The sequence below is a fragment of the Myxine glutinosa genome, chromosome 1 (assembly GCF_964187855.1).
Source record: "Myxine glutinosa chromosome 1, kmMyxGlut1.1, whole genome shotgun sequence".
Taxonomy (NCBI): Eukaryota; Metazoa; Chordata; class Myxini; order Myxiniformes; family Myxinidae; genus Myxine; species Myxine glutinosa.
In genome coordinates, this window is record NC_136261.1 from 128,639,697 (window position 1) to 128,665,397 (window position 25,701).

Below are 25,701 nucleotides of genomic sequence, written 5' to 3' on the forward strand. Positions count from 1 at the left end.
TCCTCACCTCCCTTCTCCCTCACCTCCCTTCCCCCCCCCCCCCCTTATCACCTCTGACCACCCCCCTTATCACCTCCCTCCCCTCCTCTCACCTCCCTCCCCCCCTTCCCCTCCCTACCCTCCTCTCCCCTTCCTCCCTCCTCTCCCTCCGCCCTTCCATCCCTCTTTCCAAATATTCAATTGCATCTGAAAAAACATCTAATGGCTAAGATTCCACTTTAATTTACTGATGACATTTTCCATAGTACCTTTCCCAGAGTAAACCGTTGTCGACATGTATATCTGAAATTTGTGTTTTTCAACTGGTATTGAATCCTCCTTGCCCCTACATGCACATTAACGTTAAGTATTATGTATGAAGCTTTATACATACAACCCTCTATTTACATGGTGGTTAGTTTTCTGGAAAACACCATGTTATGGAAATTGTGTAAAAATACACTGAAGGCCTATGGGTTAGGCTCCAGCCTCCAGCTACCTTCCCCTCCTTCATCCAATAACATCCTGTACACCCAAAACCATCATTGATTAAAACTGTATATATATATATATATATATATATATATATATATATATATATATATATATATATATATACATATATATATATACATATATATATATATATATACATATATATACATATATATATATATATATATATATATACATATATATATATATACATATATATATATATATATATATATATATATATATATATATATATATATATATATATATACATACATATATATACATATATACATATATATATATATATATATATATATATATATATATATATATATATATATATATATATACACAAAGAATTAAGTTAAGCACCCCCCCCCCCCCGTTTTTTTACAACCTCGCACATTACAAGTTTGTTGTCGTCAAAACAGTGTAATATACCCATGATATTGCTATATTTTCTGGAGAAGTGATATTATGGTCACATAAAAACATAACAATCATGCCGGTTTCAATATTTTAGTCTGAATAATTTAAGGTGAAATTTTTTGGGAATTTTAGGCATATTTTCACCTCAATTTAAGTATGGAGCTATAGGTCCATCACGGACAGTGTGGATGACGTTTATGTTTTCTAACGTACAGTCATTGTTCTGAGAAGACCTCTAGCGATCTTTGCGTCAATAACGTGTGTAGGACCCACGTGATCGGATCACTGACTCAACCAATCACTTTTTTCACTTTGATCACTCAATTTCATCAATGGATAATTGCTAATGTCATACCAATCATTATTTGATCTCACATACCTTAGAATATATGCCAATGTATACATATACACAAAGAATATATATTAGGGGGTGCTTACCTTAATTCGTTGTGTAGGGGTGCTTAACTTAATTCTTTGTGTATATATATATATATATATATATATATATATATATATATATATATATATATACAGACTTGGCATTTAATATGGAATATTTTTTTTGTGGGGGTGAACTTACTTTTCAAGATGACTTACAACCAAAAGTTCATTGGAATTATGTTGAAATTATTCTAGATTTTGTTAATGTGACCTTTAAAAGAAACAAAAACCACATTTGACATTTCGAAGCAAATAAATTGATCCTTGAAAGTGATGTAAACTGATATCGAACTCAATTCACGGACAGTAATGTTAAACTTCTGTGCGTTTTCCAGAAGTATCTCCTTATTTTGCACATTAGCCAAAAAATTTTTTAAACAAAAGTGAAATTACGACTGGGATTACGGACAGTAAAATTACAGTTCAGTACTTCGCATAACCCCTACGAGCATTCAGGAGAGCACGTACACGTTGAGGCATGCTGTTCACGAGATTTGCCAAGGTTTGGACAGGAATCGCTTGCCATGCAGTTACAAGAGCCTGCTGCAATTCACGCACAGAGGCAGGCTGCTGGTCCAAGTTGTTGATTTGACGCGTTAATTCTGCCCACAAGTTCTCTATCGGATTCCTATCCGGGGACATGGCAGGCCACTCCATATGCTCTACACCACGATCAGCAAGAAAGTGTTGGATCATGCGAGCACGATGAGGCCGTGCATTGTCATCTTGGAAGACAAAGTTTCCTCGAAAGGCTGCACGAACAAATGGAAGCAATGTTTCTTCCAGAATGGCCCTGTGCTTGAACTGGTTCAGGTTTCCATTCAGAACAACCAGGTCAGTTTTGCCCCCTGCATGAAAAGCAGCCCAAACGGTCACCCCACCACCTCCAGCTTGGACTCCTGGCACTATACAATCTTCGTTGTAGGCTTCATGCACTTGTCTGTGCACTCAGACGCAGCCATCTTGACGATAGACCAGAAATCTCGACTCATCACTGAAGATCACGTGATTCCAGTGTCCTGGCTGCCATTGACGGTGCTCTCTGGCCCACTGCAATCGGCGCTGGCGGTGTTGTCTGGTCAGACGTGGCTTTCTCAGGGGACGCCTGGCACGATAGCCCGCTTGAACCAGTCGTTTGTTGACTAGCCTTCTGGATACAGGCACATTTGTCAGTTGCTGCCACTCAGCCCTAAGGCGATGAGCTGACTTGGTACGGCCATTGCGGACTAACCGGTGCGCTGGCGATCATCCCTCGTTGTGGTTCTGCGGGGACGTCCTGGCCTCGGTATTGGAGTAGGGACACCCCTCTGAGCATTTCGTTTCAGGATCTTTGACACCTGACCTTGAGTGATGCCATACTGCCAAGCAATAGCACACTGTTTCATGCCGGAATTTCATAAAGCCACCACTAAATGACAAACAGCATTGTCGAGTTGACGGACCATCTCCAGGGGAAGTGGCAATAACTTTTGTAGACGTGCAGCAGTTGTTTTCCACTAATACAGAACGCAACAACCCTTATATACCCGATTGTGAAGCCAATCATCAAATGTACCTGTCCGTACATTTTGTCACACCACCTGTGATATTGTTGCGGCTACGAGGATTGTGTTTTTTTTAAATTGTGTTGTATTGTATAGTAAATTGTTGTAAATATCACCCTCTGTAAAATGTAATGATTCCTTGTAAATACCTCCGTAGTGTAAAGGTCAAAGGGCGTCCCATAATTAGTCCATAAAGCATACACGTCAGCCAATCATAGAATACCCCTGTTCGATAGTTATATCTTTATTATGTGTATTAGGGTAAGGCCTTGTCTCCCATTAAGATGACACTCCATTGCACCAAGTGAAATAAGACAGAGTCCCTTCATTCATCATTCCCATTCCCACTCCCAAAACTTTCATTGCCAAGCCTCGATTGCCAATTACATCCCCTCCAAAACCACCATTGAACATGTGCTCGGGTCGGGGAAGACGGGCGTGCCCGCCCGTCGTCATCAAGGGCGGAGCCAGAGGGTCGCGCGACCAACCAGGGCCGAGGTGAGCACACCGATGGGCGTGTCCTGAAGGCCGGCGGCTTGATCGCCGCAGGCGCTATAAAGGCGCGCGCGCAAGAAGCAAGGGAGTGGTCGTCAGTGGTCGTCAGTGGTCGTGAGTTGGGTCGTCGGTGGTCGTCAGTTGGGTCGTTGGTGGTCGTCAGTTGGGTCGTCGGTGGTCGTCAGTTGGGTCGTGGTGGTCGTCGGTGGTCATCAGTGGTCGTCAGTGGTCGGTGGTGAGGAGTGATTGGACCAAGAGAGAGAAAGAGTGGTTGGACCAAGAAAGAGAACATAGAGAACATCCAAGGAGAGGACATCCCGGAAAGCACAAAGCCTGCTATTTGTCGCCTTGCTCGCCAAGGTTGGACTGAGCAGTAGTTAACAGCAAGAAGCCTGTTGTAGTCTTGGAAAAGCGTGCGACGTCCACCGCCGCAGCAGCAGACAACAGCAGCAGCAGCGGCGGCCACAGCAGCAGATACAGCAGCTTGGGGCCTGGACGGCGGTTTTGAGCAGGGCCGCGAAGGAACGGCGGCTGCTAAACGCGCCGATCGTGCTGCAGGACCCCCTTGGACCTTCCTCTCCCTCCAGCCATCCACCTCCTGCCTTTCCATCCTTTTGTGTACGTGAGTTTGTTCTGTTTGTTTTGTCCCTGGGGATTTAATTAAGCTTGTATAAGGAATTTGCACTGTCTCTAATTCTTCTGTATATTATTTTATTATCTTTCCTTCTTCCTTGGTTATTTTGAGCCTGTATATAGTAGGAATAAATTTAGTAGTATTTCCAACCTTTTCGCCTTCTTCTTCTTCTTCACATCCGTGTCGCTTTTGTCTTTTCCATATTGAATAGCTGTGGCGCGATCCGGCCAACGTTCGGGAATCGGGTTAGTCGGGGTAACTGTACGACCGCGGGGCCATCCGCTCGGCAAACACAACATCACAAACACAAACACAACAAACACAACAAACACAAAGTGCGTCTTTCAATCCTGCCAAATCTCACTCTCTTACTATGTCTCTCCGAAAAGATCGACTGGACAACCCTCCCATCTACTTTCTCAACAATCCTCTCCAAGAAGTTCTGTCACTCAAGCTTTTGGGTCTCACTATCTGCCATGATCTTTCTTGGGAAAACCACATTTCCAAGCTGGCCTCCAAAGCCAGTCGCCGACTGGGCATCCTCCGTCGTGCGAAGTCCTTCCTCGGCACACCTGAGCTCCTCACCACATACAAGGCTTTCATCCGCAGCTCAATGGAATACTGTTCTCCCCTATGGGCTGGTGCTCCTGCCTCACACCTGGCTCGGCTTCACGCTGTTGAATCCAAAGCTTTCAAAATCATTGGAATCTCCCGCGATGAAGCTATCTCTGAGGGCCTTTCACTCACTCACCGCAGGCAGGTAGGTGGTCTTTCTGTCTTCTACCGACTCCTCTCCGGCCTTGCTCCCCCAGCTCTCTCTGTGCTCTGTCCCCCAAATATTCCTACAGGTCGCACAAGATCTGCCAGCAACCCTCTGATGGTTAAACTGCCGAAATCTCGGCTCTCTGCTCACCTTCACTCTTTCATTCCTCTTTTCTCCCGCCTGTGGAACAAACTCCCACACTCCCTTCAATCCCTCTCCTCCCTCCAGGTCTTTAAAACAGCTGTTCACCACCATCTCTTATCTTCCCCCATCCATAACCTTGATCTTTTCTACCCCCACTAATTCACCCCAGATCCACCTTGTTTGAAATTCCAACTTATTTCCTGGAAATCCTGGCAGTGTCCATATGTTTATACCTCTCCCACCCCCCCCCTTCACATGCCTCCCCCCTTCACATGCCTCCCCCCCTTCACATGCCTCCCCCCCCTTCACATGCCTCCCCCCCCAAAGCCCTCTCCCTCCCACAGATCTCTCGATGTCTCCATGTCTCTCGGTCCCTGCTCTCAAATGTTGTGTTTGTGTCCTTCCCCCTCTCTCCCCATCTTGTCTACCGCTCCCGATGTTATTTGTTTTATGTGTCTGTTTGTCTTTCTGTGTGATAAATGTTCGCTCTTTCACGAGCCTCGATCTTGTATACAAAAAAAAAAAAAAAAAAAAAAAAAAAAAAAAAAAAAATCTTATCCGCGGGCCGTAACAATATAATCCTGTTATTGACTTCTTACTGCGACAGACAATCAGTGACAAGGTTCTTTTAACAAAGAAATCACCGAAGCGTAAAAGAAACTCACCAGATTGATATACCGAGTTCAGAAAGTAAACCCAAGTCAAGAAAAAAAAAAATTCCATATTAAATGCCAAGTCTGTACATATATATATGTACATATATATATATATATATATGAGAAAATATTTGAAGTGCGTTGTGCAACACCAAGATCACTTCATAATTTTCCCTGTAAGTTACTCAGCAATCAAGAGTGCAGCCTGAAAAAGAATTTTTATTAATAAAAAAAAAAGAAAATTTAACTTCCTAAAAACATTTAATAATGATCTATTTTGTGTACTCTCAGAGGGTAGGGTAGAGAGGGGGAATGAAGTGGAGGACACACGAAAGGCGTGCGGTTGGAAGGACATGGTCTTCTATGGGATGTGGGTGAGGGTACCACCTTCAAAACTTCATAACCCCTCCCCCTACCGAGGGGGTTTGCCACCTTAAAAGAATGTGGAGGGTATTTGATTGTTTTCAGCAGCCAAATTTGGAAAATGGACTGCCCAAGATTCCCAAATTGAACATACGGAGATAAAATCATCGGTTGGGTGTAAGGAATATTTGTTGAAGGCACGGGGGAAATGTTGTGCTGTCGGTACAGGAGGAGGGTTGATGGACCAAATGCTTTGGTGAGGACCAGGTTTGTAAAATATACCTGGGTTTAAAAAAAAAATTTTTAAAGCAAGGAGCATAGGATAATGTTGGAGGCAGAAAGGCCAAAACTTTCGGAAAAAAGAAGCAGAATGAGAACCTCAAAAGTGAAAGATTTTGCTCATCATCTATCCAACGAGTAGGACTGAGCTACCCAAAATAATTTCAACAACACAAGGTACAATTTAACATGGAAAATTGGACGAAAACACAAACAGCACCAGAGGGGCGAATGAATAACAGAAAACACCGGATGGAAGAAAAATAAAACTTAGCTGATTGAGGAAGGAGCAGTTGCGGATTCGACCTACACGTGGAGCAACCTGAAAATCTTATGCCTACTTTTTGTGAAACCCTTTCAAGTTCTGAAAATTGAGTCGTCACGGATGTTGCCATTATAAAATGCAATACATTCATGTTAAACCAAGGCCTGAGTTTATAACAATTTTGCGACAAGCTATCTGAAAACAATAAGACGAGTAATCACAAACAGGCTATTTTGAGTCGGTCAGTTTTGTATCACCAATTTTGTCCAAAAGTTGAATGTGTTTTATTTAATGTGAAATCTTATATGACTGGCAGGTACTCTACAGGTTCATAAGTTTGTATCTTTGTAGATTTTATTTGAGGGTTTGTATTTTATTAAACCGATGGAGTGCTCATTCTATTCCTCCATTGGAAGTCTACCAACCTCCTGATACTACCCCCCCCCCCCCCCACCATCACCTCCCCTCATCCCGCACCCATCCCACTCTCCCCCACCCCCTGCCCAAGCAGGGAATTTCACTAGGGAACCAGCACACAATGGCCAACTCTTGAAATGTAACCAAACTTATAGCTGGCTTGTATTTTTATGTCTCAGTTGATGAAGTCGCCGGAGGCATTGTTTTCAGGTTGTCCGTCCGTCCGTCCTTCCAGCCGTGATAGGTTTTCATTACCGCGATAACTTGAGAACGGCTGAAGGGATCTTAGTCAAACTTGGTGCACGTATGTATAATGAGGTAAAGATTAACCGATTCGATTTTGGGGTCATGAAGTCAAAGGCCAAAGTTCAGAGGTCATGTTAGGTAAAAATCCTGTTACCGTGATAACTTGTGAACCAGTGATGGGATTCTCACCAAATTTGGTACAATTATGTAGAATGACGTAAAGATGAACCGATTCGATTTTGGGGTCAAGAGATCAAAGATCAATGTCTGTAATGTCTATAACTTGAGAACAGCTGAAGTGATCTAATTCAAACTTGGTGCACGTATGTATAATTATGTAAAGATTAACTGATTAGATTTTGGGGGCAAAGGTCAAAGTCTGTAATAGGTCTACAACTTCAGAACGGCTGAAGTGATCTAATTCAAATTTGGTAGAAGTATTATAATAATGTAAAGGTTAACTGATTAGAACAAGAGGTCAAAGGTCAGAGGTCATGTCAGGTAAAAATGTGATAACTTTTTAACAGCTGAAGGGATTTAAATTAAAACTTGGTACAGGCATGTATAATGATGTAAACATGAACCGACTAAATTTTGGGGTCAAGGTCATAGGTCATAGGTCATGCCAGGTAAAAATGTGATAACTTCAGAACAGATGAATGGATTTGAATCAAACTTGGTACAAGTATTATAATGCTGTAATGTGGGCGGAGGCATATAGGTCGACGTCGTGATGTCGAAGAGTGGTGTTCCAGTTTTCAAATAGCATGCTCTATGATGCAAAGTCTGGGGATGATGGTTTATAATCAATGCACCATCCTCTGCTTCGGCAGTACTGACGCTCTCAAGTCTCTTGGCAAAGATTACTCGAGGTGCCTTGCTGTTGCCTTCCCAGCAGTCACCGGAGCCAGAATGTGTATTTCGCTGAGGGTGCTGGCCATGAGTGGCTTACTCTTCACAAAAGGCACTGTGGGATATTTAACGTCGACCAACAATCAGTGCTGGCAGAGGGATCCTCCAGCTTAATGTCCTTTTGATGTAAGGTGTGCACATGGATGCCTCGCATTGCATTTGAAACACCAGCCGACTGTTTATAGCTGGGTTAGGATTCAAACCCAGGGTGTATATCTGAAGGGAATGTGCATACATTAAGATAGCCTACTTTCCCTGTTGGTTTATAGGCAGATGTGATTGTTGGGCATTTAAAACAGATCATCATAAAGATTGAAGTTGTGGTCAGGCACATTTGGTTCAAGGAAAAGCCCACATTTTGATGAGGTATCACACAAAGTCCAGACGAACGTTTGCCCACAATTTGGGTGAAATACGTCTGTAGGTGATTTTAATGGTCGGTTCTACTGTTGCCGATTGTTTGGAATCTTAAGCATGCCAGTTGCAGAAATCTTCTCCTCTGCTTCAAATGCTGAGCTCTTTGATCACTGCCCATTTTTTATTTTCCTTGGCAGCTTCAAAAGCAGGAGCGAGAAGGGAAGGGGAAGCAGCACTCATCAGCATCGCGCAGCACCGAGTCGAGACGCAAGGCATTGCCACAGATCAAGCCTCCACTACTCAAGTATCTCGCTCGCCACCTTCGCCAGCTCCCTGGCCTGCACTGAGGGCACCTTTGTGCAAAAAGCTGAAGTCGTTACCAAAGCTATATCCTTGGCAATTTGGGGAGCGCGAGAATAAGCTGCACAACCAAAGACGGCTACTGAACCAATGCTTTTTTGTGCATATTTTATTGCTTTATTTGTGGACATTCAAATTGGAGACGAGATTACAACAAAGAGCATGTTCCAAATGTCAGCCACCACAATGCTTGTAAAAGAGCCTCTGTCTATTCATCTCTCATTGTATACAACACTTTCAGACAATAAATAGAAAACTGTAAACTGACATTTGGTGGACATATGTGAGGTCACAATATTAAATGGCACAGTAAAGATAAACAAACACCATCTTCTTGTATCACTATTTGTGTGTCGTGTCCGTGTACTCTAATTCTCGTTTGGGTGGGGGCGGGAGAGGTAATCTTAAATGCTTTTGTGACAATATAGACAAGGAGAGACATGAACATTCAATGCAGACTGAAAAACCATCGGGAGTACAATAATGACGTCAGACGATCTGTCCTTAGAAAAAAAATGAATATTTGGTTGTTGTTACACAAAGTAAAATAAAAAAGAAAGTGGTGCATTTTTTTTTTACCTCCATTTATGGTTCAACTTATCTATATAATTAGGTTCGACTGAATACAGAATAAGATACCATATGTACAAGCATCATTGCATGAGGATTATCCAGGTAAATGCTTTCAAACTAAACAATTCAAAAGCATTCCATGAACTCCAGTGTCCAAGAAAGGAGAGACAGGAATAGCTCGGACAGTCGTGTTTTTGTCCTCGTTATACATTTTGAGCTAGGCCATGCCTGACTGAGCTGCGAGTGAAGTTCGCGTTTTCCGAAATTGCCTCGACCTCTGACTTGCGTCTACGATGACCACAAAGTGCAGAGAAGTGATACAACAAAATAATTATAGGCACAAAACACATCCTCACTTCGACAAAATTTCTAAAACAAAAACAAAAAACAAAAAAAACTTTAAGCAAAAAGCATAAAGTCAGTTAAATTATTTATATGTTTATTACTGTGTTACAACAAACCAAACTATCGTATACATTGTGTAAAGTTATTTATTTCAGTAGGCAGTCGGGCAACAATTAAAGGTCACTGGTCAGTAAGTGTTAAATTGGTGGCAGTGGAGTCGGGGGTTGTCGTGGCCATTTTGTATCCATAGACTAGCCATTACTGGCCATTTTGTATCCATAGACTAGCCACGACTCGTGATGGCGCAACAAAACGCGAGGTACGAGGGAAAAATTGAAGGAAATCGTTTTAAGTAAAACAGTTTACCTAAGTCGGTTACAAAAACTGCAAAGTAAACAGGTATTTCTTTAAATCTGCTGCCCCCGTCACATTTATTCTTCATTTTTATACATTATTTTCAACAAGTGGCACAATGACGATTAGTTAAGCATGTTACCCTATTTAGACAAGAAACGCATAGGCACAATAGACACTTCGGTCTCTAAGGCCTTCAAGCCTATCCTTCATGTTCATGGTCTTTAACTTTAAGCATGTAAACAACATGCAAGGCGACGGTTCTGAAGATCAGTTTCCGCTCTGGCCCGAGAGACAAAGGCAGACTTCAAAAGCGGACAATATGATTGGATTAAAAGCCATCACAGTGTGCGACGTCGTCCGGAAGCTGCAATGTGGAAATACAAAGGTACAAATAAGTTTAAAACGAGATGAACGGTAACTACGTGAACACAGCAACTTGGTTGGGATCCCTCGCTGTAAGGCTTGCTAAAGGCCCGAACCCCTACGTACACGACTTACGAAAATTATAAAAAGCAAGTGCTCACAGGTGATACAAAAATAAATTGGAGGAAGGAAAACCAAACAAAGATGGCTGCCGTGCGCAAGAAGCTTCTAGAAGTGAGAGCGGATGTACAGGCTTTTGTTTGAAATCGGTTACACCAGTTCAACGGAATTCCTGTATAAAATATTTAAACCGCTGATGTGAGGTGGGGGACACATACGGCCAGGTGTTCAGTTGGGTTTTCTCGATCTACCTGCTTGAGGGAACAAAAGGAGGAGAGGGCAGGACGGTGAGTGCGCAAGTCGACTCCATTGGCATTTGTCCACCCGAGTGACACGAAGAATCCCAAATCGATCCGATACAATATTTTCTCCACTTGGCATGCTCCCAGCAGGATATCCAATGCTAAGGTTCTGCTGCACTTCTTCAGTGAGACAGGAACAGGGTGGCAGTAACCGCAGACCTGAAAACGGTTGCACTACGTTACAACCACTGCACTTCCGTCTTTCAAGCTCTCGTCTTCGGGTGTCCCACCCTCATCCTGAGCCTCTGCCAGTTCGTCCTCGTCACAAACACCCTCTTTTTCCTCATCACCTTCTCCATCCTCTTCCTCAAGGGTTAGCTCAAACTGGAAGCGTTCGCCGTTGGGTCCAAGGGGGGGATTTGGAGCCGACCGTCCCGACAGGTATCTTGTCAGGCAGGACGGGCTCTCAGTTTCAGCACATGGCTGCTGGGATTCAGGTCCACTGTCAGTCCACATTGCGGTCGGTGAGGTTGGACTCTCTGGGATCATGCTCTGGTACCAATCGCGGTTTTCCTCCAAAGTGTCGAGGATGTTTTGGGCATCTGGATGCACCAGGTCTGCCCATGTCTCCCACAGAGGATGCACAATGTAGTCAATGAAACCAACCTGCGGTGTTTGAAGAGGCATTAACTCGTTGCAGCCAAAGTTTTCTCCAAATACAAATGCATGTATACACGTACACACCAAAAACATGCATTCGGGGCAATCCACTTATTACATCAGCAAAATGATCCTTTTTTTTATCTCCACAGATTCCTTCCATCTATGAGATTTTCCTTACTCCTTTATTCTACCTCTCTTATCCCCAACCCAGTCACAATAAGCATATTCGTAATTCACATTATGATCCATACGTAACCAATTGTAGGCACAGTAATATTTAATTTTGACTTCCATTCATACTGGTGGCAGACACACTGGTGGCAGACACACTGGTGGCAGACACACTGGTGGCAGGCAGACACACTGGTGGCAAACACACTGGTGGGGTAGACACCGCTTGGGGAGCAGGCAGTGGGAGAGGGGAGTGGGAGAGGAAGGGTGGGAAGAAGGGAGTGGGAGAGGGGATGGAGGGGGAGGTGAGTGGGAGGGGGGGGATGGAGGTGAGTGGGAGGGGGGAGGGGTGGTGAGTGGGAGGGGGGGGGGAAGGGGGGGGTGGGGAAGGGGAGTGTGAGATGAAGGTTGGGGGGAAGGGAGCAGGGAGAGGGGATGGGGAGGGGAGAGAGGGAGGCAGGACAAATTTACCCATGTGAAGAGTGCTTCACCTCAGCGTTCTCCAAATAAAATACGGAAATTGTAATATCCTCTTCCACCACCACCTGGTGGCGCTACACGGTGCACATTTACATAGTTGGAGCAGGTGATGCTGAATGAGCCCTGGACTGGGGGTGTGACCCAAAGTGACCAGCCTAAGTGTGGTCGTGTCTGGGTTGAACGTTGGTGCGAGGCAAAATTGTTTGCGTCAGAGCGGCCATCTGTGGAGTCATTTCCACACAGTGATGGCATGGCACTCTCGTGACGACGTGTGACTGCTCAGTACTGAGGACGTTAATAAGCAGGAAGTGACAGGTGTGACCGTTTGATGAAGACGCAAGTAAGCAGGAATTGCCAGGTATGACTTTGCCGAGGACATCAGAAGCAGGAAGGATAAGCAAGCAGGAATGGAGCTGGAGCTGCTAACTGATCCAGCAGACACTGCAGGTTTATGCAGACTTTTTTTTTTTGCATTTTTCTCCTTTTTCTGGGATTCCAGCAATACAATGAGGTCTAAATATATTTCTTCATCTCACCATCGTTTACCAACTTCTATATTCCTCACTCGTCCTAAAGTCTTATTCCGCCGCACTTTATACTCTAAAGTCGAAGAAAAGCGTGCAACCTTCCTTCATTCTTTGACTTCATCTACTGCACAATTCACAGTCTTCACCCAACAACCCCTGTTGCTGAACTATGCGGGAGGACCTGCTGTATCCCATGAGAATTTGAGGATTAATAAGGGATAAAGTTTTCTTCCATCTGAGACTGCTTCCTGATGGAGAATTCAATGTCTATTTTGTAATAATCACCATTGTGGAATGAGTCTTTTATTCCAAGTCATAAACGAATTTAACATCTTCATCACTCAGTTATCTGGGAAAAAAACACCCCTCCGAATCTTAATAGCTCGGTAATCTGGGAAACTAACAGCCGCCCCTTTCCCTAGTGAAGGGGGGACTCATCCTTGTTCTGGATCTGTCTGGAGGTTTGTGAGAATAATTTTGAATGAAATACCAATATTTGGGGGGAAACCCCTCGTTTACTCCCTTTATAGGAGCGCATCAGGATAGGGAGAACAACCCCATGAGAACTTTCTGTCCTGATACATCGTACCAAATTTGGTCCATATCGGGCGGGTAGTTTGAGAGATGTTGTTTCAGTAATGTAATGTACAGTGGTGCATTCAGAAAGTATTCAGACCCCTTCACTTTTTTCACATTTTGTTATGTTGCAGCCTTATGCTGAAATCGTTTAAATTCATTTTTTCCCTCATCAATCTACACTCAATACCCCAAAATGACAAAGAGAAAACAGGATTTTAGAAAGTTTTGCAAATTTATTAAAAAGAAAAAACTGAAATATCACATTGACATAAGTATTCAGACCCTTTGCTATGACACTTGAAATTTAGCTCAAGTGCCTCCCATTTCTCTTGATCATCTTTGAGATGTTTCTACACCTTGATTGGAGTCCACCTGTGGTAAATTCAATTGATTGGACATGATTTGGAAAAGCACACACCTGTCTATATAAGGTCTCACAGGTGACAATGCATATCAGAGCAAAAACCAAGCCATGAGGTCGAAGGAACTGCCTGCAGAGCTCAGAGACAGGATTTTGTCGAGGCACTGATCTGGGGAAGCCGACAAAAAAAATCTCTGCTGCATTGAAGGTTCCCAAGAGCACAGTGGCCTCCATAATTCTTAAATGGAAGAAGTTTGGAACAACCAGGACTCTTCCTAGAGCTGGCCGCCCGGCCAAACTGAGCAATCGGGGGAGAAGGGCCTTGGTAAGAGAGGTGACCAAGATCCCGATGGTCGCTCTGGCTGAGCTCCTGAGATCCTGTGTGGAGATGGGAGAAACTTTCAGAAGGACAACCATCACTGCAGCACTCCACCGATCTGGGCTTTATGGCAGAGTGGCCAGATGGAAGCCAAACAGTTCAATCTTGGTTTCATCAGACCACATAATCTTGTTTCTCACAGTCTGAGAGTCCTTTCGGTGCTTTTTTGCAAACTCCAAGCGGGCTTTCATGTGTCTTTCACTGAGGAGAGGCTTCCGTCTGGCCACTCTGCCATAAAGCCCAGATCGGTGGAGTGTTGCAGTGATGGTTGTCCTTCTGAAAGTTTCTCCCATCTCCACACAGGATCTCTGGAGCTCAGCCAGAGTGACCATCGGGTTCTTGGTCACCTCTCTTACCAAGGCCCTTCTCCCCCGATTGCTCGGTTTGGCCGGGCGGCCAGCTCTAGGAAGAGTCCTGGTTGTTCCAAACTTCTTCCATTTAAGAATTATGGAGGCCACTGTGCTCTTGGGAACATTCAATGCAGCAGAGATTTTTTTGTCGGCTTCCCCAGATCTGTGCCTCGACACAATCCTGTCTTCGACCTTCGACCTCCTTATATAGACAGCTGTGTGCATTTCCAAATCTTGTCCAATCAATTGAATTTACCACAGGTGGACTCCAATCAAGGTGTAGAAACATCTCAAACATGGTCAAGAGAAATGGGAGGCACCTGAGCTAAATTTCAATTGTCATAGCAAAGGGTCTGAATACTTATTAAATGTGATATTTCAGTTTTTTCTTTTTAATAAATTAGCAAAACTTTCTAAAATCCTGTTTTCTCTTTGTCATTATGGGATATTGAGTGTAGATTGATGAGGGGAAAAAAGAATTTAAACGATTTCAGTATGAGGCTGCAACATAAGAAAACGTGAAAAAAGTGAAGGGGTCTGAACACTTTCTGAACGCACTGTACGTATGTATGTATGGACGGACACCGAGACGCACTCTATGAGCTTATTTCTGGGAAATAACATAAAAACTTCAAATATGCATTTGCTTTGTTTTTTTTGTACCTGTGACTTCTCCACAGAGGCGCTGTTCCGATCGCACATGGCACTTATCTCCATGCCGCATTCACGCTCCCGGTCCCCCTGTTGACAGAATTCTTCCATGATCCTATTGGTCCACTCTCGATAGAGTTCTATCGGCTTGGTTGGGTTGCTCAGGTCTGCACAGTGGACCATGGTCTGCAGCACCTATTGGTTGGGGGATAGGGGTATTTTCTCATTGTAAGACTGGAATCCTACATCACACCCATATTGCTTCAATATAAATTTAAAAAATACAAGTCAGAATTTTTCCTAACCCTACGATGCATTCCATCAGGCTACTACCCCTTTAAATAAAGTCGGTCAAAGACTCGTCTCATCATCAATTTGCACATTGGTTCCAACCATTCATTGGAGCATCAGCACCATTCATTGTAAGGTACATTTCCCTGGCCGCAATTGGGTTGTAATAAGTTTCATAAAGCAGTACGATTATCTAGACCAGCAATGAAATATTCAAATATAAATGTACTACTCCAAAGGAAAAAAGAAAAGAAGAAGAAGCGATGAGCAATGTGCACATCATCAGGAGCACTTTGGTTTAGCCTGATAACATTCCCATCAGAACCTGGGCCTCATGATGCGAGTGAGCAATCCAGGTTCAAATCCCATATCCGTTATGCAATTACGCAAATTGATTACTAGGACGGATCTAGGATTGATCCGTTAACGGATCTAGGATCGTTATCCGTTATCCGGATACGTTATCTAGGATCGTGATCTAGGATCTAGATCTAGGATCGTTATCCGTTATCCGGATCGTGATCTAGATCTAGGATCGTTATCCTAGATCTAGGATCTAGATCGTTATCTAGGATCTAGGATCCGTTAACGGATCTAGGATTGATCCGTTATGCAATTACGCAAATTGATTAATTATTGATGTCACCTGACGCAGGTCCTGCATGTGATCTTAATATAAACTCGAACATGGGTCTTAGATAACAACAATAGCAAAACACCAAAAAAAAACGAGCTGTATTTGCCAACGTCAAATTCAACATGCAACAAATGTGGGATTCAAACAAAAATCAAATGAAGAGAAGAGGCCTTCTACAGCAACATAACAGTTTCTTGCCTGCATCCTGTCCGTGTAATTGTCAAGGAGCAGGACGCCAGAGCTCGTAACCTTCTTCGTCTCCACCATGGTCTTCAGGTTGGCAAGGAGGGTCATGTGCTTTGACATGTCTGTGGCAAGGACCTGATGATGACAAATTCAAACTTTACGAAACGTTTCAAACATTTTGTTCTTGCCACATTGCTTTCAATCTGGAAAAAGTTTTCGTCCTTTGCATTTGCTCACAATTTGGGAACATGTAAACTACATGCAAGCCGACAGGGTTGGGTCCAGCTTGCTAGGCCCAACCCTAATATCTTGATAAAGACCGGATTGAACTCTGATATTAACTCCAATAACAATATAACTCCTGGAGTTACTACAACTCATAGTTGTATCTACCTACTCCCTCAGATTTTTTTTGCAACCTGTCTAATGCTCTTTTGAACTGGTCAACTGTCCGTACCTCTATTACCCTTCACACCAAAATACTTCACAGACTAACTGCACTTTTTGTGTACGGTACATAGTCCAGGCTCATGGAAGAGCTCGAGTAGAATGTTTCTAAAAACCTTTTTACAAGGAATTACTTTCATTTTTATGAAATATTGAGGCTGATGAATATTGCATTCAATAACAAGCATTCTGAGTATTGCGCTGCAATACATGTCCCCTACCGGCAGCCTGTCGTCCGGAAAACTGTTGGGGAAATTACCAAAGTTCAAAGTGCCATAACTTTGTCAAAAATGATCGAAACGTCGTGAAGTTCGAACTTGATCTGTAACTTATCATGAGGAAACCATGTGCCAAGTTTGAAATCATTAGCATTAAGAGTTTAGAAAAAAAGTCCAGAAAACTGTTCTTTGCGTGACGGACTGACAGACTGACAGACGGACAGACGGACAGACGGAGGGACAGCGTGCAAACCTATAGTCCCCTCCGGTGTACACCGCTAGGGGACTAATAAGAAGGGCCATCCGTTTATTACCTCCGCTAACAAAGGTGGACGCAGGTTATGTTTTCACCCCTGTCTGTCTGAGTGTGATAACTCGTGAAAGCTTTCAGCTATCTTCATCAAGCTTTGACAGCGTCACTTTTTTTTCCTTTGCAACCCTCTGGTAATGTTATTTGACGGTACATGTCAATGTAACAGTGACGTCATGTGTACGAGTATAAAACACATACGGCCAAAAGTGTTTGTGCTACGTGACGTCAAACTTGACACAACCGAGTTGAAAAACGTTATCTACAAATTCCGAGCAGATTTGATAATCCGATTATTAAAATGCACGATTTCTGTCGGGCTGGGCGCCAGATAACGCATTTCCAAAATGGCGGCAATCCGTTGACGTATAACAATTTCCATGGTAACGAAGTCACCCATGTTAAAGTACCAGAAAAACACCAAAAAAAACACAACTCGGAAACGTTTCAACAGGTATCAATTTTCCAACCCTCACTGAACATGGACATTCCCATCAACATTTTGTTTTTGGGCTGTGTAGATCAAAGGTCAGGGCAAGGTCATGGTGACCTAATTTGCATAAAACGTGACGGTGGTCATATTGCGTCAGCGGATTACAGATTCGCAGTGAATCTCTGGCTGATGTAAGTGCATAATCTTCCTTCCGTTATTGGTTTTACCTTTAACAATGTGACGTGTGTTAATGTACTTTATGCAAAGAAGAAGTATCGGTCTGTGCTGATTGTATGGCTATTCTTGCATTATCCATTCCTTTATGATTTTATGAGATCCATTTTCAAAATTAGGAAAACTCCTATCCCTCTTCCTTCTCAGTTTGCATCCCCTGGCTCAGAACACCACATTCTCATGACAAGGACGGCCGAACAAGAGCTATAAGCAGGACGGACGAGTTATATGTATTGCAATATGGGTTACGACTGTTACGGAAACATTAGTGACATTTTGTAACATCATTTGGAAAATAACCACCTTTAGAGGCCATTTTTCCCCGCAAAGCGGAGGTTGGCCTTTTTCGGGAACCGTGGTTGTTGTTGTTTTTCGGTCCCCTATTTGGAAAATGAACTCTTGAAAATAAACAAATCAGGTGCTTAATTTTTCATCGATAGAAATCATTCCTGGGCCACTGGTGGGAAAGATATCGTCAAAATGGCCATGTTCAAAGGTCAAGGTTCTCTCGATTTTAGTCATATATGTCGTGTATCGTTTGTCTGTGAGCAGGATATCTCAAAAAGTTGTGGACAGATTCGGATGAAATTTGGACAGGTTGGGTGTGTGACGAGGACAAAAATCGATTCGATTTTGGTGAAGATTCGGTTCTCGATACGAGAAATGATTAAGTGATTCTTGACTTTTTAATTTTCTTAATTGTTTGAGTGATGGGGCTAAAAATGATATCTCAACAAGTTGTGGACAGATGATGACAAAACTTGGAAGATCAATTGATTAGGTGACAAGAGCAAGCCCATTCGATGTGGCTTAATGTCTAGATCCAGATCTGGCGTATCGGCGCGATACAAAACGTAAGCTGTTCAGCCTGGCGGAGGTACTGCATGTGCTCTACCAAGTGCCGCTCTAGCTATGTCTTTGAAATGGTGGAAATTATTAATCATGATCTGCTCCAACACTGGATGCCTCATTCAGGTTGGTTGGGAGGTTGGGGTATCATCAATTTGCACGATGGATGCCTCATGCAAGCCAAGAGGCTTGAATGAAATATTGAGGTCGAGACCCTTACACGTATGTCCTTCGAACAACCTAACAACCTTCCAACACTCATTTCCCCCCTTCATTTATCTTCGCTCCTTCCCTTCCGTAACCACTCTCAAAGTAACCTCTTTCCACCCGATACAAAAAAAAAAAAAAAAAAAAATTCCTTTCGATGGTTTCGATGGTAAATAAATAAATTAATGGATACAATTTCTTTTCTGTAAACACAAGGAAAGTTATACACACGAAGAGGTCATTTGATCCATATTGACTGAACTTTATCCACATCATTAACATTATATATACAAATTCCGATATAATTAACCATTCTTACACATTTGTGTGTAAGAATGAAATTTAGTCAAGGTACCCTATCACAAGATCCTTCTCATCCCAAAACTAAATACAGACAGGACAACTGGTTTAAACTTCTACATCAGATATTCCCAAAGCCTCCAAAGCTAGTCACCGACTGGGCATCCTCCATCGTGCGAAGTCCTTTCTGGACACACCTGAGCTCCTCACCACATACAAGGCTTTCATCCGCAGCTCAATGGAATACTGCTCTCCCCCTCTGGGCCGGTGCTCCTGCCTCACACCTAGCTCGGCTTCACGCTGTAGAACCCAAAGCTTTCAGAATCATTGGAATCTCCCGTGATGAAGCTGATTCTGAGGGCCTTTCTCTCTCTCACCTCAGGCAGATTGGTGGTCTTTCTGTCTTCTACCGACTCCTCTCCGGCCTTGCTCCCCCAGCTCTCTCTGTGCTCTGTCCCCCAAATATTCCTGCAGGTCGCACAAGATCTGCCAGCAACCCTCTTCTGGTTAAACTGCCAAAATCTAGACTCTCTGCTCACCTTCACTCCTTCATTCCTTCATTCCTCTTTTCTCCCGCCTCTGGAACAAACTCCCCCACTCTCTTCAATCCCACTCCACCCTCCAGGTCTTTAAAACAGCTGTTCACCACCATCTCTTATCTTCCGCATCCAAAACTTTGATCTTTTCTACCCCCGCTAATTCAACCCAAATCCACCTCTTTCTATCCCCGACTTCATTCTTGAAATTCATAGTAGTGTCCATTTGTCTTATACCACCCCCCCACCCCCCTCCCATCTTCCACAGATCTCCCGATTTCCCTGTTCTCTGCTGTTGTTGTGCTTGTGTGCTTCCCTATCTTTCCCCTTCTTGTCTCACGCTCACTTTATTATACGTTTTTTGTACCTCTGTTTATGTTTTTGTGTTTTATGTGTTAGCTCTTACACAAGCCTCGACTTTGTATACAAAAAAAAAACTTTTGTTTTCCCTTTAAAAAAAAAAAAAAAAAAACTCAGAACTTTCTGTCTGAACTCAGTTCGGGTTTCTTTCGGAATTAAATGCAATAAAAGGATCAAAATTGAAACCCCAAAATGGCACAGCCAACATACTTGTGGAATCACGCCGGTTAGGAAACCAATTTAGAGGCAAAAATAAGAGAAACCAACTGATTAGCAAAATTCTGTGACATCAGTACAACAATTCGAATTTTTTTTTGTCCTTCGTTGGAAATGTCAAAATATCCATAATGACGTCATGCATCCTTCGCTGAAATGCAAGTGGGAGGATGAAAAGTGCAGCTCCTTTGTACTTTAGTTTGCTACAACTTATTTATTGTATATCAAACTCTAGTGGTCACACGGGCAAGAGAGAACCCTTGGTGCTTCGCGAGTCCAAACCTTACAAGCCAAACAGACAATAATCATGATCACAATAATCAATAAATCAATCCTGGCATGCAGCAGGAAATTTGTATCCGCAATACAATTTAGTTCCTGCAAAAGGATGTACTTTGCTTTCAAAGACCATGTTGAGCAGAAAGTTGAAGTAAAGACTGTTGTGTCGTGCTTACCTTGATCATTATGGTGTACCATGTACAGACCCACTCACCATGTCGATGACCATCTTGCGTAGAGAGAGCCACTGCTTCCGCAACATGTTCTGGAACATATCGCAGTTCTTCTCTTGCAGGAGTTTGAATCCGACAGCCAGGTGATGGTTCTCCAGCACGGATTCGTCATTGTACATGAGTGCCAGTTCCGAGTCTGATGGGCACGTGGGTATGCGTGGGTTTCACGGTGCAAAAATACAATGAGGTAGATGCACCATAAAAGGAAAGCGAGGAGGAAGCGGATAAAGAACTCACTCGTATTGATGAGAAATTGATTGGATACTCCTGGGTGGTCAACATCATGGATCGCCGAGGCAAATATGGCAGCAAGGATCTCCAGATCTGTAAAAACGGCCTGAACACATGCGAGGCCAACGAAGAATTACAAATTGAGAAAATGCATTGCTTACTCAAAAATGGCATTTAAAAAATTATACAGCATACCATTAATGGAGATTAATTAATGATTAATAAATTAATAAATTAATAAATAAATGATTAATAAATAATAAATAAATTAATAAATAAAATTAATAAATAATGATTAATTAATGGAGATTAATAAATGGAGAACCATTAATGGAGATTAAAAGACCTGGAATGTCTCAACTCTATAATCCAAAGTAGACGAGGAAGAGGACATTTAGGCCATCACATCTCAAGCATGATTTTTCTTGTGCGACATTTTCTTTGCACATTTTTCCACCAACAATCAAGTTTTGCTTTGTTACAATCCGAGATATATATATATATATATATATTCGAGCAATGCACGACTGCACACGTTGGCGATGTTGCGACATTGATTTATGTGACGACATCACTATATCCATTCATATCTCAATCGATATCTCAGTTCGGTGTTGCCAAAGTAGCCCCTCGGTAAGGATTACACTGGTTGCTTTTGCCTTTGCCTTTCCAGCTGGACTTGGGGCAGGAATTTGGAAGTTGGCTCGGATGCTCTTCATGAAAGAGACCGAGGAATCTATGATGTCCGGCCAATTCCAGCACAAGGGACACCTGGTTTAACGGCCATCTGAGGGACCACGTACTGCGTGATGACACACCCTGCATGTGAAGAACCATTCCGACAGTTTTATAGTCGGGTCGTCAATCAAACACAGAGCAAGTCGCTCAAAAGTGCGCTACCTCAGATATATTACTATAATCAATCCCAAACAAAAAATAAAATAAAATATGATCACAAGCTTGCTGTGAAGATCTTTTTGTGGAGGAGAGTGGGATGGGGTGGGGTGGGATGGGGTGGTGGGAATATTCATCTGATTTTCCACATCTATATTTAATGACCGCACAACCTGAAAATGCCAAATGGAATTAGCACAAGTTGAAGGAAATAAGTTGTTGTTTTTTCTTTCCCCAAAGCATATTGCCACAATAAAGGAGTTATGTTTCTGAAAAATTTGAATATGCATGTTAAAAAGGAGACAAATTCGTAAACAGCCAGATGGAATATGCAAACACTGCCCCCCCCCCCCCCCCTATTATTCCCTGCCACCTACATGCCAACCCCTTCTTCCCTCACACAAGATACAGCGCATTTGTGAATGTGTTGTTTTGTCAATGCCGAGCGATAAAAGAACAATAACAAGTGCAGCGTCGCCATTGTGTCCTTACAAATAGTTACGTATGTATTTAAAGCTTATAACTGCATAGCCAATCTTGTACAAGAAGAGGCAAATTGTCAGCCTCGAATCACAAACTCTGTGGAATTCAGCTGTACCCAAATCCAAGCCTGAACCATGACTTTTATGTTAAATTTATTTTGTATTGCGATTTTAAAAGAATGCTTATATACATATATACTTTTTTTTTTTTATTGCTCCCCCAGCTCTCTCTGGGCTCTGTCCCCCAAATATTCCCACAGGTCGCACAAGATCTGCCAGCAACCCTCTTATGGTTAAACTGCCAAAATCTAGGCTCTCTGCTCACCCTCACTCTTTCATTCCCCTTTTCTCCCGCCTCTGGAACAAACTCCCCCACTCCCTTCAATCCCACTCCTCCCTCGAGGTCTTTAAAACAGCTGTTCACCACCATCTCTTATCTTCCCCCATCCAAAACCTTGATCTTTTCTACCCCCGCTAATTCACCCCAGATACACTTTTTTCGAAATTCAAACTTCTTTCCTGGAAGTCCTTGCAGTGTCCATATGTTTTATACCTCTCCCACCTCCCCCCAAGCCCTCTCCCTCCCACAGATCTCTCGATGTCCCTGCTCTCAAAAGTTGTGTTTGTGTCCTTCCCCCTCTCCCCATCTTGTCTACCACTCCACTTATTTTGTGTTTTATGTGTCGGTTTGACTTTTTGTGTGATTAATGTTAGCTCTTTCACGAGCCTCGATCTTGTATACAAAAAAAAAGAAAAAAAATATATATATATAAATACATACATATATACATACATATATACATATATTTACATAGATATTTACATACCTGCAGTCACGTGAAAAAGTAAGTACACCCCATGTAAAGTTTAGACTTTTTCAACATATTTCAACATACAGCTAGTTGATCTTCATTTCAACAATATTGATAGATAAAGGTGATATTATATAACAAATATCATGAAACATTTACATTTTGTAGTCCATTGTATAATTTAAATAAACATAAATGCAAATTTCGCATGTGGAAAAAGTAAGTACACCGTTGGCTCCAATAGGTGGTATTGCCCCCTTTGGCAGAAACAACCTCAAGTAGGCGTTTCTTATAACTGTCTACCAGTCTCTGACATCGACTGGGAGAAATTTTTGCCCACTCCTCCATGCAGAATTCTTTCAGCTGTGCGATGTTTGAGGGGTTTCTTGCATGCACAGCTCGTTTCAAATCCCCCCACAACATCTCGATGGGATTTAGATCCGGGCTTTGACTTGGCCATCCCAGAACCCTCCATTTCTTTTTTTCAGCCATTCCTTGGTGGATTTACTGGTATGTTTAGGGTCATTGTCATGTTGCAAGGTCCACCTTCGGTTGAGCTTCAACTATCCGACAGATGGCCTCACATTATCCTCAAGCACCCTCTGGTACAATGAAGAATTCATAGTGGATTCTATGATGGTGAGCTGCCCAGGCCCTGATGCAGCAAAGCTGCCCCAAACCATAATATTTCCACCACCATGCTTTACAGTTGGTATCAGGTTCTTGTGGTCAAATGCTGTCTTTGGTTTTCGCCAAACATGTCTTCTGGTACTGTGGCCAAATAGCTCGACCTTTGACTCATCTGTCCAGAGCACATTGTTCCAGAAGTGCTGGTCTTTGCCGAGGTGTTCATTGGTAAACTTTAGTCTTGCCCTGATGTTCTTTCTGGTCTGGGCAGCAAAGGTTTCCTCCTGGCACACCTCCCGTGTAGATCAAATTTGTGCAGCCTCTTTCTAATGGTAGACTCGTGCACTTTGACATCAACAGTGGCAAGAGCTACCTGTAGGTCCCGTGATGACATTCTGGGGTTCTTCGAGACTTCTTTCAGCATCTTGCGGTCTGCTCTCGGGCTGAACTTGCTGGGGTGGCCTGGCCTGAACAAGTTGGCAGTTGTTTGGAATCTTCTCCACTTGTAGATGATCTTCCGGACAGTCGAATGATTGATTTCAAATTGTTTGGAGATCTTTTTAAATCCCTTCCCAGACTCGTAGGCATCTATAACCTTCTTTCTGAAGGCCTCAGAGAGCTCTTTTGATCTAGGCATGGTGGCGCCGCACACTTCAACAACAAAGAGCAAACCAAACTAAATGTCTGAGGTTTAAATAAGACAGGTTCCTCCAAGATCCTCTCTAACGATGTTCTAATCATTTGCACCTGAGCTGGTGCACCTGATTCTAATTTTAGGTATTTGAAGTGGTGATAAATATAGGGGTGTACTTACTTTTCACGTGACTGTATATACATATATATACTCAATTTGAGAGGTGTCCATGTGTTTTTGTTTGTTTGACATCTATGCATTTTTAAACCACTGCACAGAAGACGATGAAAACAGCTGGTTGTACCTGGCATGTGCACGAGATGGTTTTCTGGGGTAAAAAATAAAAATAAAACAGTTCACAGTCCCGAGGGTTCAGGGTGGCAGGAGGACCCCAGTTTTCTCCATGTAAATGTGCATCACTCCGTGTAAGCAGCTGGCAGGATAGCCGACATGTACGCACACTCACCTCGAGGCTGTTCAGCGTGGGTTTGAATCCCAACCCAACTATAAACTGTTATCCCGGTGTTTCACAGGTAGAGTGATTCATCAATGTGTGTGCCGTCACTCGGATGAACATTAAACCTGGCGTCCCATCTGCCGGCTTTAGTTGATGCACGTCAAACATCCTGCAGTGTCCTTCGCAAAAGTAGGCGAGCTGTCACCAGCACCCAGGCCAATTTCTAAATCCCTGCGCTAAATACTGCTGGAAAGGCAATAGCAAACCACCCAGTATAACCCTTGCCAAGAAACTCCTTCGGCAGCACCTACGCTCGGTAAAGTGTGTGGCACATCAGAATAATCAGAAAAACCTGTATCGTGTAGCGCCACTGGGTGAATATGAAATGAATGAATGATAGTTTTAAGGCCATTTTCCCCGCTAGGGCGGGGGTTAGCCTTGCGGGCCCCATGACAATCATGGTTCCCTGTTTGAGGCAATGTTTTTATGGCCGGATGCCCTTCCTGACGCCAACCCTTGGTCGCCTCTTAATGCGCAGGGATACGGTGTACCTGTTCTATAGCACCACTGGGTGGAAGCCTGTATTACAATAATAAACTAGAAAGCATCTGAAAATGCAAAGCCCGTCCACATCCGTTTGTATTGAGATGTCTTCCTCTTCTTCTGTATGCTCAAAATAACAAAAACAGTTAAAAAATAAAAATAAAAAGAAATGAAAATTGATGATTTTATGCATCCTTGACCTTTGAGCTTCAGATCTAAAAAAAAAAATCAGCTACTAGCTTTTGATTGGTGAACCAATTATGTGACCCAATAAGCAAATTCTTTAAATTTCAGGTCAATTGGACAAAAATTGGTGATTTTACGCAACCTTGATCTTGGACC

General features: G+C 43.0%; 2 protein-coding genes across 7 annotated transcripts in view; one reads left to right on the top strand and one right to left on the bottom strand.

Moving 5' to 3' along the window:
* Positions 1-9,109, top strand: part of LOC137428386 (DEP domain-containing protein 1B-like) — a 31,823-nt gene extending 22,714 nt beyond the window's left edge. For 3 of the 4 annotated variants that reach the window (XM_068118310.2, XM_068118320.2, XM_068118315.2), the window contains one exon: positions 8,620-9,109. In XM_068118310.2, the coding sequence (XP_067974411.2) occupies positions 8,620-8,769 (150 nt within the window). In that variant the 3' untranslated portion in view covers positions 8,770-9,109. The remainder of the gene's footprint in view (positions 1-8,619) is intronic. The other variant, XM_078777070.1, reaches the window with a different exon arrangement.
* Positions 8,863-25,701, bottom strand: part of LOC137428366 (3',5'-cyclic-AMP phosphodiesterase 4C) — a 465,981-nt gene continuing 449,142 nt past the window's right edge. For all 3 annotated transcript variants that reach the window (XM_078777044.1, XM_078777045.1, XM_078777050.1), the window contains exons 12-16: positions 20,917-21,016; positions 20,661-20,815; positions 16,070-16,192; positions 14,956-15,138; positions 8,863-11,448 (exon numbers count right to left, since the gene is read on the bottom strand). In XM_078777044.1, the coding sequence (XP_078633170.1) occupies positions 11,017-11,448; positions 14,956-15,138; positions 16,070-16,192; positions 20,661-20,815; positions 20,917-21,016 (993 nt within the window). In that variant the 3' untranslated portion in view covers positions 8,863-11,016. The remainder of the gene's footprint in view (positions 11,449-14,955; positions 15,139-16,069; positions 16,193-20,660; positions 20,816-20,916; positions 21,017-25,701) is intronic.